The sequence below is a fragment of the Vanellus vanellus genome, assembly GCF_965231255.1.
Source record: "Vanellus vanellus genome assembly, chromosome: 5".
Classification (NCBI taxonomy): Eukaryota; Metazoa; Chordata; class Aves; order Charadriiformes; family Charadriidae; genus Vanellus; species Vanellus vanellus.
The window spans coordinates 61,690,046-61,708,144 of NC_138910.1; the positions used below are offsets into that span (position 1 = coordinate 61,690,046).

At 39.6% G+C, this 18,099-nt stretch overlaps 1 protein-coding gene across 2 annotated transcripts in view; it reads left to right on the top strand.

Annotated features, from left to right (window-relative positions):
* Positions 1-18,099, top strand: part of DPYD (dihydropyrimidine dehydrogenase) — a gene marked incomplete at its 5' end in the record, with an annotated part of 377,500 nt that overhangs the window by 301,957 nt on the left and 57,444 nt on the right. For both annotated transcript variants that reach the window (XM_082483319.1, XM_082483320.1), the window contains one exon: positions 3,367-3,509. In XM_082483319.1, the coding sequence (XP_082339445.1) occupies positions 3,367-3,509 (143 nt within the window). The remainder of the gene's footprint in view (positions 1-3,366; positions 3,510-18,099) is intronic.

Genomic DNA, 18,099 nt, shown 5'->3' on the forward strand with positions numbered 1-18,099 from the left:
AGAAAAAAATGCTGGGATGACTAGTGACATCTCAGTCAAGCCTCTGATTGTCATTAGAGCCATTTATTTACTCTCATCAGAAGCACTCCTGAAATGTTTTTAAATACATTTGGGTGAATTATAGATGAATAGAATACTTTTGCGATTGTACCAATTTATCACTAGTTTACTAATCACCAAATGTAAGTAATAACTCATATTATGAAAATCAAGTACAGCTAGTACTAAAAAGTATCTATGTTCCATAATAAACTCTAAGTCTCATTGCCATCTCTGCTAGGCTTCATCAAATCATACGCTTGATTTCTTTGGGCTGAATGAAGGCCTTTCTGATTACCTATTGTGCTGAAACCTTAAATAAACTGTCATTTGCTCCTTTTCCTCTACTGACCATTGTACGGAGACAGTCATTTAAGTAAGAAGGTGGCTAATTTAATCAGACTGAAGAAAGGAACAGTTATATTCTGGAAATATTTTCTTGTGGAACTCTTTTCTACAAGATATCATTAAGGTCAAGGGTCTATAAGGCTTAAAAACTGATTGAATGCAAACTCTCGGGGTTATATTGGGGTTAAAAGAACATAAACCTTCATGCCTCAAGGCAGATGTCAGTTTTTAACTCATGCAGATTGGGAAGAAATTTCCCTCTAGCCACATGATTTCAGAGTTACCAGCATCTGTATTCTTTCACCTTTCTAAAAAGTAATTACTTCATCACAGTGAGATTCTGCTGAGCAGATTAGACAGGAATGCATCCAGACAGGTTTTGGGTATCTCCAAAGAAGGAGACTCCACAACCTCTCTGGGCAGCCTGTTCCAGTGCTCTGCCACCCTCAAAGAAGTTTTTCCTCCTGTTCAGATGGTATTTCCTGTATTCTGGTTTGTGTCCGTTGCCTCTTGTCCTGTTGCTGGGCACCACTGAAAAGAGTCTGGCCCCATCCTCTTGACAGTCATCCTCTTTCAGAGAGTCATTCTGTTCCTTTCAAACGTGTTACAATTGATCTAGCTCAAATGATGGCAGATAGTCATTAGCATCCAGTGGAAAGTTCCTGTTACGGACCAGCTCCTTTCTGTGATCTCTTCTGGTGCGATCTTAGATTCTTTACGGCAGTTTTGGTGAGATTTCTAATTTTTATGAACCAGGCTCTAGTTTTCACCAAAAACTGATAGTGCATGTTGGATTAGACTGTCCATTTATGCAAATGAAAGTTTATATGCTGAAAATGTTATATCTCTATGTAGTCTCTGTTAAATTAGCACAAAGCATTTGTGTAAAGCCTGTGAGCAGTTGTCGTGATTTGGGCCTGATCCCTAACATGGGCATGGAAGAACATCAGGTGTGTCTTGATGGCAGGTGGAAGAGTCTGATCAGACAGTGAGTCTTCTGTTTTTTTCTTAGGTGCAGCGATCAGCTGTTGAAGAAGGAGGAGGTGTTGTATTAAGTATATAATAAGAAGGTGTCATTGCCCAAGAAGATAATTTTGTGCTGAATCCAGAGCAGGTGTCAATAGAGGCTGCTTCGCTGAGCTTTTGGGTGTGGATGTGTTTAATGCTGATGGGCCAAGGTCTCCTGTGAATTCAGTGTTGTCAGTCAGGGTTGCAGTGACGGGCAGTGGTATATTGCAAAAGGCAATGTGAGCTGAAGACAGAGTATTTTTAATGGTTCAGACAAACCAAATTTCAGTTTTCTGTAATGGAAAATTACCTTGAAAAAACAACTCCTTGACAAAGTGACAGTGCAGCTGTCCTATTTAAAGCAAAACATGACAGGTTTTGTGACCGGAACTTGTGTGGGATCATTTTCCTCATTGACCTTTCCAGCTAGACTGGGGACGCCTTAGCTGATGCACAAGCAAGGCTGAGGCTCGTTCTAGAGAGCAGAATCCTGAGCTGACAGTAGGTCCTTCATGGAGACCAGTAAAACTCTGCCTGAGAGGAAGCAGTGACGGGGACACTGGAGGAAGGCTGGATGCCGGGCTCAGTGAGACAGGGCTGCTTGAAAAAAGCAACTTATCCATTACTAAAGACTTTCTTAGATTAAAAATCCAGCTAGTAGACCACAGTACTTCTGTCTCATAAATGGCAGCACAGGGTTGAAGAAGAAATTTTGTCTGAAGGAAATGAGGATGTTGGTCAGGCATCTAAGCAGAGGTGTGGGATGCAGTGGCTACTGTTTCTTCATGGGCTCTTTTCCCACACTTCCTAAATGTGGTTTCTTCTTCTTCTTCTTGCTTTGTGCACTGCATTGGTTTTCTTTCTTTCTTCCCTTTTAGTTAGTTGCTTTTGCAGTAGGTCAAACCTTTAAAGGTTATAAAAACACCCATGGAGGGTATTCAGAAGGATTTCACGTCATGGTATTTCCCCAAGTTACCTAATACAGTACAGGAAAAAAAAATACTAGCACTTCCTTGCATAGGTTGACAGCCAGCCAGTTCCTCTGGGAGCCATGTATCCCTCCCGTACACTACTGTATTGTTGTCCAATGCTAACATAAAATTATCTTAAAGGTTCTCTAAATTAAGTAGAAATTTTAAGAATATGGGAATTATCTAGAGAAATCCCCACTAGTCTAAAAAATAACTGAAAGTGTCAGCTGTCTATGCGATCCATCATTTAATGAGCAGCATCTGTATTTTAAATATTTGCATACCATCAACAGGATGTAGCCGAATCAGATGCATTGCAGACACAGTGTATTGAGACTTTAATCGTAGTTCCTCTAAATGTAGCAGGGAGTTGTCTTACTCAACCTCTATATAGCATTTTAAAATGGAAGCTCCAGTCTTGGAGATAAAACCATAAATGAATACAGTTTATTCTTTTGAGCTTCTGACTATCATTTTAATAGTTAAAGGGGACTTACTTAAAGGATTATCCACATCTACAAACATCCAAAAGGGAAACATACTAAATAATATAAAAAATGTCAGCTGCAGTGAAATGGTGCTTTTAAACAATTTTTCGTCAGACATAAATAAATGAGATGTTCCCTCTTACACAACGTCTCTGTTCAAAAGATCAACCTGATTCTTTATGTAGAAACATAGATCTCTGTCTACAGTGTACCATGTAAAGTATTGCTTTCTGTCTCAGACATTGTTAGTCTGTTTTGAGCATCAGCTCAAGTGTTCAACCCAGCTTTGCAATGTTTATCCAAATGTTTCTGCGATTTTCTTTATTTCAGCCAAATTCATAATACAAGTATAGATACCACTTGAAACCCACTTGGTGTCAATTTATAAATGAACATAACTTCTGCATCTCAGAATTCGATGTTAGTTCCTGATGATCCCACCGTGAAGGGATGTGCAAATTACATGAGGCTGTGTTCTGATGTTGCTTACGAAATGTTCTGTTTTTCTGTAGGAAATGCTATTAGGCCCATCGCCCTCCGCGCAGTGTCTGCCATAGCCCGTGCCCTCCCAGGATTTCCCATCTTAGCAACTGGCGGCATTGATTCTGCTGAAAGTGGGCTCCAGTTTCTCCACAGTGGGGCTTCTGTGTTACAGGTACCTTTTCTTTCTTTAAAACATTAAAATTAAAATAACTGTAATTAAAAGCATAATGATTCTTACTTTCAAACATGAGAATAGTGTGGGGTTTATACCACCGAGGAATTTTCATGGTTTTAGCTTCATGCTTCTTGCTAAGAGACATTCATTTCAGATGAAGGGGGAGGAGTTGCCAAAAGAAGACTTTGGGTGTCACAATACCAATCTGGGAAAAGGCTAGCCATGAGTATGTTATCACTTTTTTTCTCTAATCTATAGGATTTCAACTTTAAACGTCGCTCCATTTTCATACAAACAAGGTTGACACAGAGTTAAAGCTGAACTATCTGATCTTCCTTTATTCTCTATATTCTTCCTATATTCTCTATATGTTTTTGTCTTCTGCAAAGAGCCTTTTCAAGGGAAGAGGGATTTCAAAGAGCACTATTTTGATCCCACTGGGAGCCAGTTTAAAGTAACTTGTTTATCCAGGCATCTGTGTCCCTTGAGCGTGTTTACTGGAACAGGAGGTGCAGACCTGTACCTCCTGCATACGGTGCTGGCATTGCAGCCCATTGCATTGGAGTGAGGTGTTGGACTGCATGCAGTAGTTGAGGCTCTTTACATTGTCTGGTGGGTTGTTTTGAGGTCCTGCCCAGAGTGGCATGATTAGTTAGTCCCTGTCATGGGAGGAAGCCTTGGAGGCCCATCATTATGGGCACCAGGTAATTGGCTAGAAATCAGCCTCTTACTTGCTCTACTAGGCATGTCGGGGCACCTTTGCAACTTATATGTGAGAATGGCTGATAAGGAGCAGGTGGTGGGTATGTTATATTATTCCATTATATATTGTTACATTCTGGTACATACTTATCCCCTTTATCTGTAGTTCCCATCATAGACAACAGCAGCTGTGGATCCTGTGGATATCGGCTTTGTGTCACTCCATGGGATGACTGGAGTGGTTTCATTCCCACAATTCACTTTGACATTAAAATTAGATTCAGTGTGACCATCCTTTCTCCACAGCTATGGTGACTGCTGAGATTAGTCATTTGTTTGCTGTGTTTCAGAAAAAAAATAAATAGATCAATGTAATGGTTTGGTTTTGTTGGGTTTTTTAATGCGCATCAAAGCTACCATCTCGGGGAGCTGAAGCAGAGGGCTACTGCTTTTTTATAAGCTTACTGTGTTCTTTGGATTTATTAATACCATTTCCTTTTTTTTTTTTTAGTTTGTATTAGAATGCTTCAAACTTTTCTGATGAGCAGACAAAAGATCTACCTTTCTTACACAATGGTCTGAGAGCTTCTTCCATACAAATACTAAGGAAAGGTACAAATTACAGAGCAGCATTTGTCGAAAAAAAGAAAAAAGATTGGCAAGGGAATGTTTTTAGTGCTATAGATGCATTTCATTTGTTATTTCTAATAGAGCTGCAGTTTTGATGGCTTTGTCTGCAACAATGTTACATGATCTGAACTACACAGAGTGGAATGATTTTCTGTTCTACATCTGCTGTATCTGTTTCTGGATGACTAAAAATGAAGTTTTTTAATGTGTTTTTTATGCAGTATTCCTTTATATAGACTGTGTAGCTGTTTATTTTTTATTTCTTTTGTGTTGGTTTGCCCCGATGGTAATGGGAAATTCTGAAATATAATTTAATGCAGACATCCCTGTCAGTGCTCAAGAGAAAGAATATCTGATTTACAAAAAATTAATTATTGTTTTCTTTTTGGTAACAAACAAGTTCTCTGGAACTGGCTTCCAGAAATGACTTGGATCTATACTGGTCTTCTGCCCTTTACCGAACAATTTCTCTTTCCAACAGATTTTGCTCAGGGATGGTGAAAAAACTCTTCTTGTCCTTAGGCTTCACCAGTTTAACTTAAATCGTCTCTAGAATTTTAAATTCCTCTGAATCAGACCTATCCTCAGTTTGAGTGGCTTATTTCTGTTTCACTAAAGTAGGGAAGTCATTTAAACTAATCTGAGATAAATGGATTCTAAAGCTTCTGTGTAGGTAAGGATCTGAACTTGTTCAATTACATTTATTTAAAAATAAGCATTTAGTAAACTTCACGTAAGATTGCAAGTACAGGCCATAAGTCTTGCCCTCATCTTGGGAAGGGCAAATGGAAGGGAGAGGGAAACAAGTGATCCGTAGAGACAGTCTTAGGAGAAATACACTTGACCGGGACTAGACTGAAACTTCTATTTGCTGCTCTGGCAAGATATGTTGTGATAGAAGAAGACAGCTGCATCTTCACAGGTCATCTTTGGAACCTAATTAGGATTATGAGGCTCACTGCCGTTGTTTTCTTTCTTAACAAGGTCATACGAATAGTCAGCTAATATACTTTTCCCAGAACCCCAATCTCTCTCTAACGTGTCCTTGGTACCATATGCTCAAGTTGTTCCTTCTTCAAGAGTCAAAATATCTGTTGCTTATCGTAACAGCTTTGATGGTTCACTTCTGCTTTTCTCAGTACCAAAATAAAGAGCAAGTCAGAATTTGGAGACAGCGTCAAATAAAGTGATCTAGTGAAAGATTCACTATATAGCAAGTCCTTGAGTTAAGTAAGTCGAAGTTGGGACTGGGAATTATATATGCATCCCATAGCCTTACCTGAAGCCTCTGCTTTGGACAGCGTTGGAGATGGTGCTGAGCAGACACTTGGACTGACACAATACTGCAACTTTTGTGATCTTACTTCACATTTCCAAAACCATGAGGACACCTTATGACTGATCCAGAGGCAGAAAGCGAGCAGCCTAGGCTTTGGTGGTGCTGGAGTGAACTCTGTGCTCAGCTGTGCCAAATGAGCAGTGGTCTCAAAATCTGGGAGTGGGTACTGCCACTGCTATCGCTGCCTTGTTACACAGCATAGCACGGGGATGTTTCCTCATTAGCAGTATTTTAAAAGGGTAGGGAATATCAATTCGTCCAGCATTAAACGTGGCCTGATACCACTAAGCAGCACAGGTTGTATTAACCCATCCACAGAGCCCAGCTAGAGAGCCTGGAAAGGCAATACGTGCATGGCCATTGGGCTTCCCTTTGTTTGCCTAGACGAGAGTCCTGCGTCTTCTCTGCCATGAGAGGGTGACGTTCATGGGCTAAGATAATATGAAGGCTTTGTGTGAGTTGATTTAATTGCCATGTGGCATATCTCTTAGAGAAGAGGTTTATGAATAATACATGTAACTCCATTAAAAGCAAGATCAGGTTCTCCTCTGCAGCTATTTCACCTACAATCCAGTTCTCCATTATTTTTTCCAGTTGCTTTTATTTTTAAAACATGGGGATTCATTTTCCATTTATGAAATCATCATACATAGGAAAGCAAGTCAGGAGTCAGGTGGTAAGCCATATTTTGATATATGCTATAACCACCTCAAGTGGTATTAAGCGGGTGTATTGGGGAATGGTTTGGGGAGAGAGTTTCAGTATTCAAAGTGTGTCCTATCCACTCCTTTAGAAGATGGAGGGCAACATCTTAGTGTTATTACTGGCAAAAAGTTCATGTGTAAGAAATTTTTGCAGCAGGTATGGAAAAGAAACTGGATCGTTGTAGTCAGTATATTTTATACAGCAATTTAACAGAACATTCTTCCACTTTATGGACTTCAGAAACAGTTGCAAAAATACCCCACTTGTTTGCTAATTTTTCATTAAAAATGCTGAAACATTTCAGTCATTCTTCAGCTGATTGCATAGCACAGTACTTCTTTTTTGCAACATACTCAACCAATCCCTTTTCAGTAAAGGGATGAAATAAAAAAAAAAAAACCAACAAACCACAAAACAAAAAAACAGCTTTATTTATGGAGAAAATCCTGCACTCGTTGCATACGAAAAGCTCTAGAAATTTCTAGCTGCATCTTTCTGAGGTGTAGTTCGTTCAGCTTCCACTGAGGCTGAAGTATTTTTTTTTTAATTTAAGTAAGCTTTTTTTAAAGCCCGAATTTATCAAAAGAAGATATATATCAGATTTTTTTTTCTTCTTTTACATCATGTATGTGATTTACCATATCATATTGATGGTTTGTTAGATTTTTGCAAGTCTTTGAAAGAGGCACACATTTTTCAAAGTCATCTCGCTGTAGGAAATTAAAAATGGAGACAATTATAGAAAATTCCAGTGGAAAGAGAAAATGCATTATGGAAAAAGCAATAAAAGCGTAAAAATATTAAAGTAAAAATCACTTCACAGTAGCCTGTATGATTCAATTGTAGATCAATATTGTGTAGTTAATGCATTAGCAGCAGAGCATTAATTTGCAATTACCGCAGGTGATCTGATCCTCTGTGTTCTGTCCATTGACATAAATGACCTTTTGTTGAAAGAGATTCTGTAGTCATTATTTCTAGCAGATGTAACAAAAAAAAAGGTAGAACAAAGGGGTACTTTCTGAGGTATACTTGTTTAACAGTAGAGTCTTTTAGCATTATATTTTGGTATGGAATACTTTTGTTATTCTTGAATATTACTCATTAGTGCATAAAGAATATGGGTTCCTTTTCAAACAAATTTATTTTCTTAAAAAGTATGGTGGTTACACATGTCCCCCATCGCTCCATCATGGATGTCTGTAAGGCTCTCTACGTAGCAATGATTTAAAATCCACCCATATAATTCACCCCCCAGCAGGGCAGCTTGTAGCTTTGCCCCGAACCCTGTTTCAAACCCACCTTCATCCATCTCCGCCTCCCGCTTGCCCTGGATGGGATGTAGTATCTTGCAGTCCTGTTCCTACAGGCACTGCTCTTGTCCTCAGCATGTCATATTCAGCCCATGCACACCTGTGCCTCCAGACCTTGCACCATCACCCTCCTCATCTCTCAGGCAAGGGAATAAGGTGGAAATATGCCCCACCTCCCAGGCAGAGCCGCCGTGATGCTGGATCTGCCCTGTGCCCTTGTCTTCTGCCCTGCACCAGTTGTGTATGAGACCTCAGGGATCTGAGGAAGAATGAAACAATTCTGGCAGTATGACAACCCATGATAGGAAAGCAACAGAGATGTTTTGGGCCCCTGCAAGATAAAATCTCTCTCCAACACAGAACGCAGTTGTTTTTATCAGACTACGTGTGGTTTTTGTAACATTTTCGAGGAGCATTCTTGTTGGTACCTTTTTGGAGCCAGAGACTCAAGGGATTCAGGACAGTTTGATTATTATTTTTTCTTTGGCAGGCTTTTTACAGAAGCATTTAGCTAAGGGATTTTTATAACAGCAGGATGGCCCTTTGTGTGTGAATAAACAAGCTTTTCCATCACAAAATAGTGGGACTCGAACTATGAGAGAGCATTGTTATTATATTTGTGCAAATGTGAAACCCTGTGAGGAACCCTTCTACATGGTATAAAATGCCCTGGGTATCAGAAAATAAAAGCAAGGCTCTGAAAATATAGTCACTGGAATGACAGGGGGGAAAAAAATACCGTTTCATAAACATTGTGTCACATCTTAATGTTTAGATGCTACCATTTTCTCCACCTCAATCTCAAAAAAAACCCCAGCCAAAACCAAAACCTCATGAAGTAAATGTACGCTGTAATAATTTATCGTATTTCTCCCCATTTTATTTTTTTTTTTAATTTTCATTAAGGTCCCTGATGTAATTTCCCTATGGTTTTGTATGGCTACAGAACTGCGTTCTTTTAAGCCTCTCTCGATGTCTGTTCAAGTCAGTGAAGACACTGATACTTGAGTTAAGCGAGGACTAGATGAGGCAAAAAAAATCTCATTGAGGAATGATTGTTTATGCCATTTAATGGTATGGAGAGTGAAAAACTAAAAGAGATTGAAATCATGGGAGTGACAGAGCAGGGTGGTGGTGGAGCAGGGCCTGTGTTTTACAATTCCAGGTTAAGTTTATACTGATTGCACTTGGAAAAAAAATTATTTTGTCTTGCAATGAGTAGCAGTAATTTTGAATGCAGAGAAGCAGCTCAGTTTCCTTGTGTCTAATCTCAGCTCTGTGCGTGGAGAATGAAGTCAGGTAGGTGGCTGTAAGTCTTAAACAACCACAGGGTGCCATCAGTGTGGCAGAGCAAGGCTGGGCTTTTCCTGCCTGGACTCACCAAGAGCCCACCCTTCCTCTGTCCCCCACTGTCCTTACACCAGTGCATGAGGGGAACAGAGGTTGAAGGCTTTGCCTTGTGCCAGTCGGAGAGTGTTGCACGGGCCAATGAGCCTGAGAACAGGCACACTTTGGCACCAGCTGGACACCATGAAGTTTCTGACGCAGGCTGTGGCTCAGGGGGTAGAAGAACAAAACCTTTCTATAAAGAGCTGTCCAAGATACAGAGAGGTTAAGATGTCGCAGCTAATTCTTCTCTCACCAATTAAATTGATGAAGGAAGAACAGATTGCTGGATGCAGTGGCAGGCCACCAAAATGATACAAGGTGAGATTCAAGGGTTGGCTCTTTACAGCCACCAACAATTTTAAGGAAAAAAATACCACTTAAGGCAAAATCACTTTTCAGATCTAAGTCCTCTGATTGAGATAAATGTAGTCTCATGTAGAAATAGCAGGTTTTAGCCCTTATTCCTGAAGCAACTTGCTATGTGTTTGTATGTCCTTTTGAGTATCCTCAGTCATATTTGAGCTTTGTAGCCCTTTTCACTGAAATTTGCTGGAAGATAGAAAGTATTTTGCTATAACAAGTTTTGAGAAAACAAAAAAGTGAGGGAGAGGAGAGAGCTTACCTGCATTCCTTCACTGTAAGCTCGAGCGCGCTATGAACTCACCTTTATTAGACCTCTGAGAATCCACATGGGACAGCACTGTTAGGACTGTGTCAGCCACAGGAAACGCTTTAATTGGCAGTCACACCTTATTACACGTCAGAGAACCCAACCAGGAGACACAGAGCTGCTGGAAGCCGGGTATCATTAGCTCCACTGCTCACAGAGCTGCGAGCTTAAAAAAGTCTTCAATGGATGTAGCACTGAATGGAGTGGCCCTTCTCTGCAGAGCTGAAATTTAGAGTACGTGCAGAAACAAAAGAGGGAACAAAGTGCTGTTTGAACATATCGACATAAAATCAAAAGAAAAACGAATGGGAAAGAGAGAGAAGAGGTGGGGCAGAGATTCTCAAGCGATCACTTCTGATAAACATTTCATTATTTTCTGCTTTTTTCTTAGCTCAGTGCTAATTACAGAAACTCAACCTGTTCTCAACTGTCTGTCTTTCTTTGCTAATAAAAAAAAAGTCATTAGAGGACTTGCCCTATTACAGATACTTGGGATGGAAATTGCTAATTGATAGTGAGAATTTTCTGTGAGAATTCCTTTTAATGGAAATCAGAATTTGACAAAAACAATCCAGAAAGTCTTTTTGGTTTAGTTGAAAAAAAATATCAAGTTAGAACAGGTTTTCATTTTTTATTTTTACTTTTATTATCTTGCTGCTTTTAATGAAAAGTTGCACTATTCAAATCAGCACATTGTGAAGTTATGGAATAAACTCTAAGCTATTAATGCCTTTTATTTTGTGCAGTTTTGCAGTAGTTTTACATTTTATTTGGAGCTGCTTAGGGGATTTATCTATTAGCTTTCCTTTATTTCTGCTCATTTCACCAGCTAGTAAATGAGGTCTGCATAGATAGGATTGTTATTTCATAAATTTGTAAGAATGAATTCAAGCTCATTCCATAACGACTGCTATTTGTCATTCTTATAATGGATTCTCATGCAAAGTAGGTTTAACTATCACTGAATGGTAATAATTATTTAATAACAATTAGGTCTCAATTGAGCGTCAGCTCAAATGCTGTCCTACACCAGTCACTCCCAGCCTCTGCAGAGGATTTGTTCTCTGCTCTTATACCTGAGGACACCGAGTCTGCTTCTCTTTCCCCTTCTGCCCAGGTGCCTGCCCTGCTTCCCTGGGTCTGGTGACACAGGGACTTTAAGGATTGAGGAGATGTGAAGAATAATTGCTTTGGCAACATGCTCTCTCCATTTCTCCCAAGGGTCCACAATACTGCTGCTCTTTCCAAACCCCAGTACAGCTGCACCTGTTTTTAATGTGGATGCACACTACTGGTGTGGATTCGTACTGCCACTGTCTTATATGAACAAGCACAGAGCTGTCCTCCCTCTAGATAAAACCACATGGTGTGAATTGACATCAAATGAGTTTACAAAGTAAAAGACACATGGAAATGGCTCTTCAAAAGTGGCTCAGTTAAGCGTGGAAGCAATTGTGGGCAAGTTGTTGTACTCAGCTCAGGTTGCTTTCAGACACGAAGCTAGCTCTGTTGTAGACAGAGTTCCCCTTGTGTACCAGTGTGGAGGTGACTGGAAATTGAATCTGAAAATGTACCCAGCTCCATGTTGGATATCGTTAATGTAAATAGAAGGAAAGATAAGCACAGTGAAAAATGCTGAGTTTCTTTTTTCATTACTGCCATCTCCAATAATTACTTAGGGAATTTCCTGTGTTTTGTTTTAAATTATATGTATTGTAACTGCAGGGGACTTGTTTTCCAAAAAGGCAAAATGTAAAACACTCAGGACTGCAAAGCTCCGCCGTCAGAGAAGTTTTTCTTGGAAACGTTATCGGTCATACAAAGAAAATACGCATGTAAGAAATTTTCCTTTTTGTATCGTAGCGGTTCCGTTGATCTTTCCGTCAGAGGCTGTAGCTGGCAGTGAAAGGAAGAAAGGGAGAGCAAGCAGTGGAGGAGGCTGAGCTCAGGGCAGCATGGTCCTGGAGCCCATGTCGGCACAAGCGAGCACTGCTGTGCAGCTCAGCTCGAGCTCCAGCTGGAGTTTCATGACCAATCTACTGGTTTTCCCAGTGGTAGAAAAATCTTTTTTCTGCCCAGGAAGGAGGGAGCAATCTGGGAATATGAGCCTTGATGCCTTTTTGAAGTTTTTTTTTCCTGCTACAATACAAGCCCCCTGACACAGCTTGATCTGGCTGGCAAGAGGTCCTTTTATCCATACAATTTGAATGAAAGAAACAAACAGAGAAACCATTTTTCTGAAGCTGGCAGAATGTTTCAGAAAGGGTTTAACTTCTTTCAATATCTGAGTTATGTGGCTGCTTTTCTTGCTGATATTTATTATTTGGACAGAGATAGGTAAAACAATCCCTAGGGAAATGTGGAAGTGGGTTTTTATCTCAGACAAGAAGGACTCAGAGGGTCAGAACTATTTTGTTCACATGAATCTCACTCTTCAATGGACACAGCAGCTGCTGCACAAATTCGTACAGGCAAGCTGATAAAGGATGAAAGTAATTTTAGCTGAAATAAAATGTGGGACTACTAGAGGGAAAGACTCACAAGGATGAGGGGTTAATCATTGCAGAAGTGAACTGAGGTTCCAAAACGGAAAAATTGGTTTTCTGTTTGATTTTGAGAGGTCTGCAGCTTTCAAAATTCTAGTCACAGGAGGATGTCCCTCAGTAGATGGTTCTCATTAGAGTCTGTTGAAAACTTCTTTGAGGAAGCTGTTTTTCATTGACAAATTTCATTTAATCAAAATAGATCTGGGTTCAAATCCCTGTTGTGTCTGATTCAGAGTGCCCTGGGATGAAGAATGCCGAAGCTTTATCCTGGATCCATTATGCATTAAGGAACCTGAGTATTACCAATGATCAGGAAACAGTTATTCTGTCACAGGAAAGTTTAAGGATGGAAAAATTTTCCAGTTTAAACTGATAATCAAAATTCTCAAACTGTGTGAAATTAACACATTTCAAGAAAAAAAATTATTTGGGTGAATCAAATTGTTGTTTCAGTCATTTTGCAACATATTTTAGTTTTGACCTTTTCATTCCAATTAACTTGGATTGCAAAACAGACATTTTCAAGTTAAATGGAGCCATTGCATTTCATGTTGTCAAACAGCACATATTGGTAATTCTGAAACTCTTTTCCACACATTTTTCGAAACACAGTCCTTTTCTGAAAAGCATGCTTTCCTAGAACCACGGTCCCTTCTGATAAATATGCCTTTCCAAAAGTGGAATAACAGACCAACTCCAGTGCAGAGAGGATGGCATTCCTGTCGGTTAGCTCTCAGAAGACAAAATCTTAAAAACGCTCCTAACGTCTGACTAAATGTGTTACGTTACTTGATGACTTTTAACATCAAACCATGAGATCTGAGCGACTTTGCTGATATCTTCTTTAGAAATAGCTTTGGAGGAGCTGGAGAATACAACTCATGGAAATGGGTCAAGTAAATCTACGTCTACCTGGCACAGCTGCTGATGCTGTATCAGCAGCTGCAGAACCACTGGGAAAAACTGAAGGATTTCATTTTCCACAATAGTATTTGTAAGAGAGACGCAAGACCTTTGGGTGTTAATAAATGAAATATGAAGTGATATTCAACATATATTTAAAGATACTTGTAGAGCCTCTATATGTGATTGGACTGTTTACACAGGGGAGTTAGCTCATACGCTTTCAAAGATATCTTTCATTTTGTAGATCTACAGTACAATGATACAATTTGCTATAGATGGCTGATTATGAGGCTGTTTCCCACACTCCTCAATGCTCAAGGCATGTGGAATCACATTTGTTTTCTTAGGAAAGATGATCATGATCAGCACTTTTATCAGTGTGTGTGCCCACCTACTGCATAAAGGTCCACTTTGTAGTTCCAAGAACTGACAGAATGCTTTAGTGAGATAAGGAAACATAAACATTCCTCCAGGGGTGGTTGACAGGGAGAAAAAAAAAAAAACAACAATTACCTCAGGGAGCCTTCTGAAAATTCTTGATTTCTTCTGCATTTCCCCTCTCAAAGACACGGGATACAAAATTACAAAATTGCATCGTTCAGAGTCCCTTGATAAGTACCAGTTTCCCACTCCCAAAGACCCACGTCAGCTATTTAGATCAAAGATACATTAATTGGCAGAGAAGAACTTAAGGGGAGGAAAAATATATTTGAGTAGGCTAGGAATTAATGCATTGGATAACATTCCTAAAGGATCCCTTACAGTGCTCTTATCCCCTGCCATGCCCTCATCTGATAAGCGGCTAATGGATTCTAGACTTTTTTCTCCTCCTTCATTGTTGGCTACTCACAGTTGCCCAAGGTTGCTGGAGTGCAATACACAAACAAGGGCTATCTTTCACTCCCAAAAATCAGGTACTGCGGGGACTCTGTGCCAGTGGTAGTAACCATCACCTTGGTGTTGTGGAGGCTTTTCATGACAGCCTGTCTCAGGAGGCTGCTGTGGCTTCAACACAAGCTGTGTGGCTCTTCTTGCTGCCTAACTACTGCATCCTTGTTTCCTTACCTGTGGTCCTTGCCTCAGTGCTCCCTAAATGTCAGCTCAGCTCTGCTCAACACCACGTCAGCGTTAATGTCGTCCTGTTGTAGAGACGATCCAAGCTGTACAGGAGATAGAGCTCTTATCCCGCAAGCTTGTTTTGCATGGGCTGGAGACCTTCTCCTTTTCACTCATTTTAAGCTCTGTTATTTACTGAGATTAGCCTATACTTCTGATTAGAATGACACTTTACCTCAAGCTTGTCTGATGAACTCACCTGAGGTATATGAAAATAACTGAAATACTTCATTACTGACACCCACATGACATTGAACCATCCAGTCAGTTTTTCACATAGATTTCTTAAGCCCTACGTGAATGGTTGTCTACTCTGCAGAGCCTGGAGTTGTTAGAATCTTTGAATCTTTCTTCTGTGTTTTGCCCCTCAAGTGTCACTAGTAAAGCCCTTGGCTCATTAGGACGTCAAGTCTAGGACTAAGTAAAAAAAGATTATGTGGGTTTTTTTCCCCACAATCCAGACAATTCATAGATGTAATATTTGAGTCCTTCAAACGGCTTTCTGAAAGCCATACTAGACTTTGAAACAAATAGTAGTTCATTAGTTCATGTATATTAGCTCAATTCTAACGTTTTAAAAAGGCTATCAGCTATCATCCAAATCAGTTTTGCATCTCGATCCAGTATCTGAAGCCTTGTTAAGTAACATCCCATCTGCTAACCTATATCTCTAGAGTCATTTAAGCAGCTAATGTGAATGAATCAAATCATTCCATCTGTACTGTATCAATATTTGGGAAGCTTTTTCTTACTTACAAATTTGCTCTTTAAAACAAAGAATCTCATTTTTTTTTCCAGAGAGTGCACCACATTGTTTGATAATCCACTCCTCCTAATGTTCTTAATCCTGCAACCCTCTAGCAAAAGTAATAATTGCTGATAGAAAGGATAATTTAGGCTATGCATTTAATGCACTGGTAAGTCAGTGTTGAACGAAACACGAGGAGGAGGAACTGTTGTTATACAGGCAGCCTTTCCATAGGCATCGGTATCCTGAAGGTTGTAAGCGCAGAAACCCCTCCCAGAGGAGATTTTGTCTGCTTACTCTCACATCTCAGCTCTTGCTACATTACTATGAGTACCGTGTCAGACAACCAATGCTGCTTTTTACTTTGTAGATCTGGGGCACATCTAAATCATTGTACGAGGGCTAGAAAACATACATTTTCATTTCCATAGGCGAGAGCTATGAGGCATATAGATTGCATGGCCCAGAAAGATGTCCCTTTAGTTGAGTCAATTTTTACTAGTTGCTTTTGAGAATTAGTTTTAAATTGTATGTATGCCTACCCAGATTATAATCATGCTCTTGCCCACTACAATAAAATTAATTTTCATAAGGCTGTCAATTCATATGGATACCCAAATGGGCATAAATAGAATCCGTCCTGAAGCACCTTGCATTCATTTACAACTTCGGTCTTTTTCCACCAGAATCTTAATCAATAGACAGTAATCAAAAAAGCAGTAGCCTCAACTATACATTGAAAAACAGCTTAGAGTCATTCATAAATGTTTCTCTAACAGGAAGGTGGATTTATGTCTTCAATACTTATCAGGAAGAATTTTTAATAGAAAAAGAAAGCTTCTGTAAGAAGATGATAAATAATGTTAAAAATGAAAATATATTGTAATACAAAATCAAAACAGTAAATCTTTTGTTTACCATTTGGGCATATCAGTAAAAATATTTCAAAGGAAGTCAGCCAAATTAATGGAAATGCAAAATTGTTAATCCATTGCAAAACCTCTCACAGGTATCTCAGAGGAATAATAGTTGTTTATCCCCTTGCTATGGTAAGAATATTAGAAACTGTGAAGTCAAAGGCCAATTTCCTAATCGGATGGCATTTTGAGAGCTATTTTATTTAGAGATCCTATGCAGTTTAGAACCAAAGCTGAAATAAGTCTCCGTCTTCTGGGGAAGCAAGATGGCATTCTGCTAAATGCTAGAATTTTATCATTTGAAGGGGAAAAAAAAGCAAAAAGGAAGCAGCCAGCGAGACCTAAGAATATAAAAGCATTTGAGATCTCAGAAGGAGTTTAAATCAATGCACTGCCACAGTTACAGCACAGATGAAAGCGCCTGCTGTCTCAATTGCCAGGAAACTACTTAGAAACTCTCACTTTGATTTTTTTTTTTTTTTTTTGGTAGCCCGTTACATTACCACTAAATGCAATATATGGGGACATCACTGCTTTGATGTTGTACAGCGACAACAAATGGAAACTAATATGGTGGAACAGTCAAGCGATGTGATTTGCGTTTGTATATACAAATATATACCCATCAATCTTCTTCCCTCTAGACTGTATCACCACCACCCATCTGCTTCCTTCCTGTTACTTCTGTTTTCATAAAAATGACAATTATTTTGCACCCATATTCTGAAGAGAGAAACATATATTTTGGAGGGTTGTAAAAATTAACATTTTCTCTAAGCTATTGTCTCCTACCACAAATTCATTGCTGGCAAAGGGTTTTAATAGTGCTTTGAGACAATTTCAAAGAGGAGCGCAACTGCTGCCAGACATTGCCCCGTTCTTCTTCTCACAGATCTAGTCACACCAAGAATACTTACACTTCTGGCAAAGCAACGTGTTATTAAACAGGCTAGATTCTCTGACCTGCTACGGTCTTTTGCAGTGAACTAGAGTTATATGAGAATATAGACATACTACCTCTTGTTAGTTGAAAGTAGTGTAGGGAAAAACTGATACAAACGTGTCTAGATCTGCATCTCCTGTGCCGCCTCCGCTGAAATCTGGCTATTGATGGAATAGGAAGAATGCAAGTGGGGACTGGGGTCCATTTTTGGTACCATCTTCCCCACCATAACCCGTTCAGCAGGAATTTCACCGTATAATAATGAGTTTATGTAAAAACTGAAGGTTGTGGGGTAAGAGAGAGTGGACAGAGCAATGCCTGAATAGCAGTGCATTGTTTCCTCTTTCTAGTATTACAGAAAATATTTTCTCCTCTGCACCATCTTCCAATGGGAAAATGGAAGCACAACACTGAATAAGAATTGCTTTAGTGGGTGATCTGGCTGGAAATGTGTCTGCCGCTTTGTCCAGGTGCTGCATGGGTGGCACAGGTCTTCCACACAGCCCCCCAGGACATGCCAAAGTTTGAACAGGAACCGCATCCATTTTTGTAGAGAGCGAAACAAAAATAAAATGCAATGTCTGGATATTTTTCCCATTGCTCCTAGAAACATAGGCTGTGGAGAAAACCTAAAAGGTCTTACACAGATAGAGCTCTCAGTAA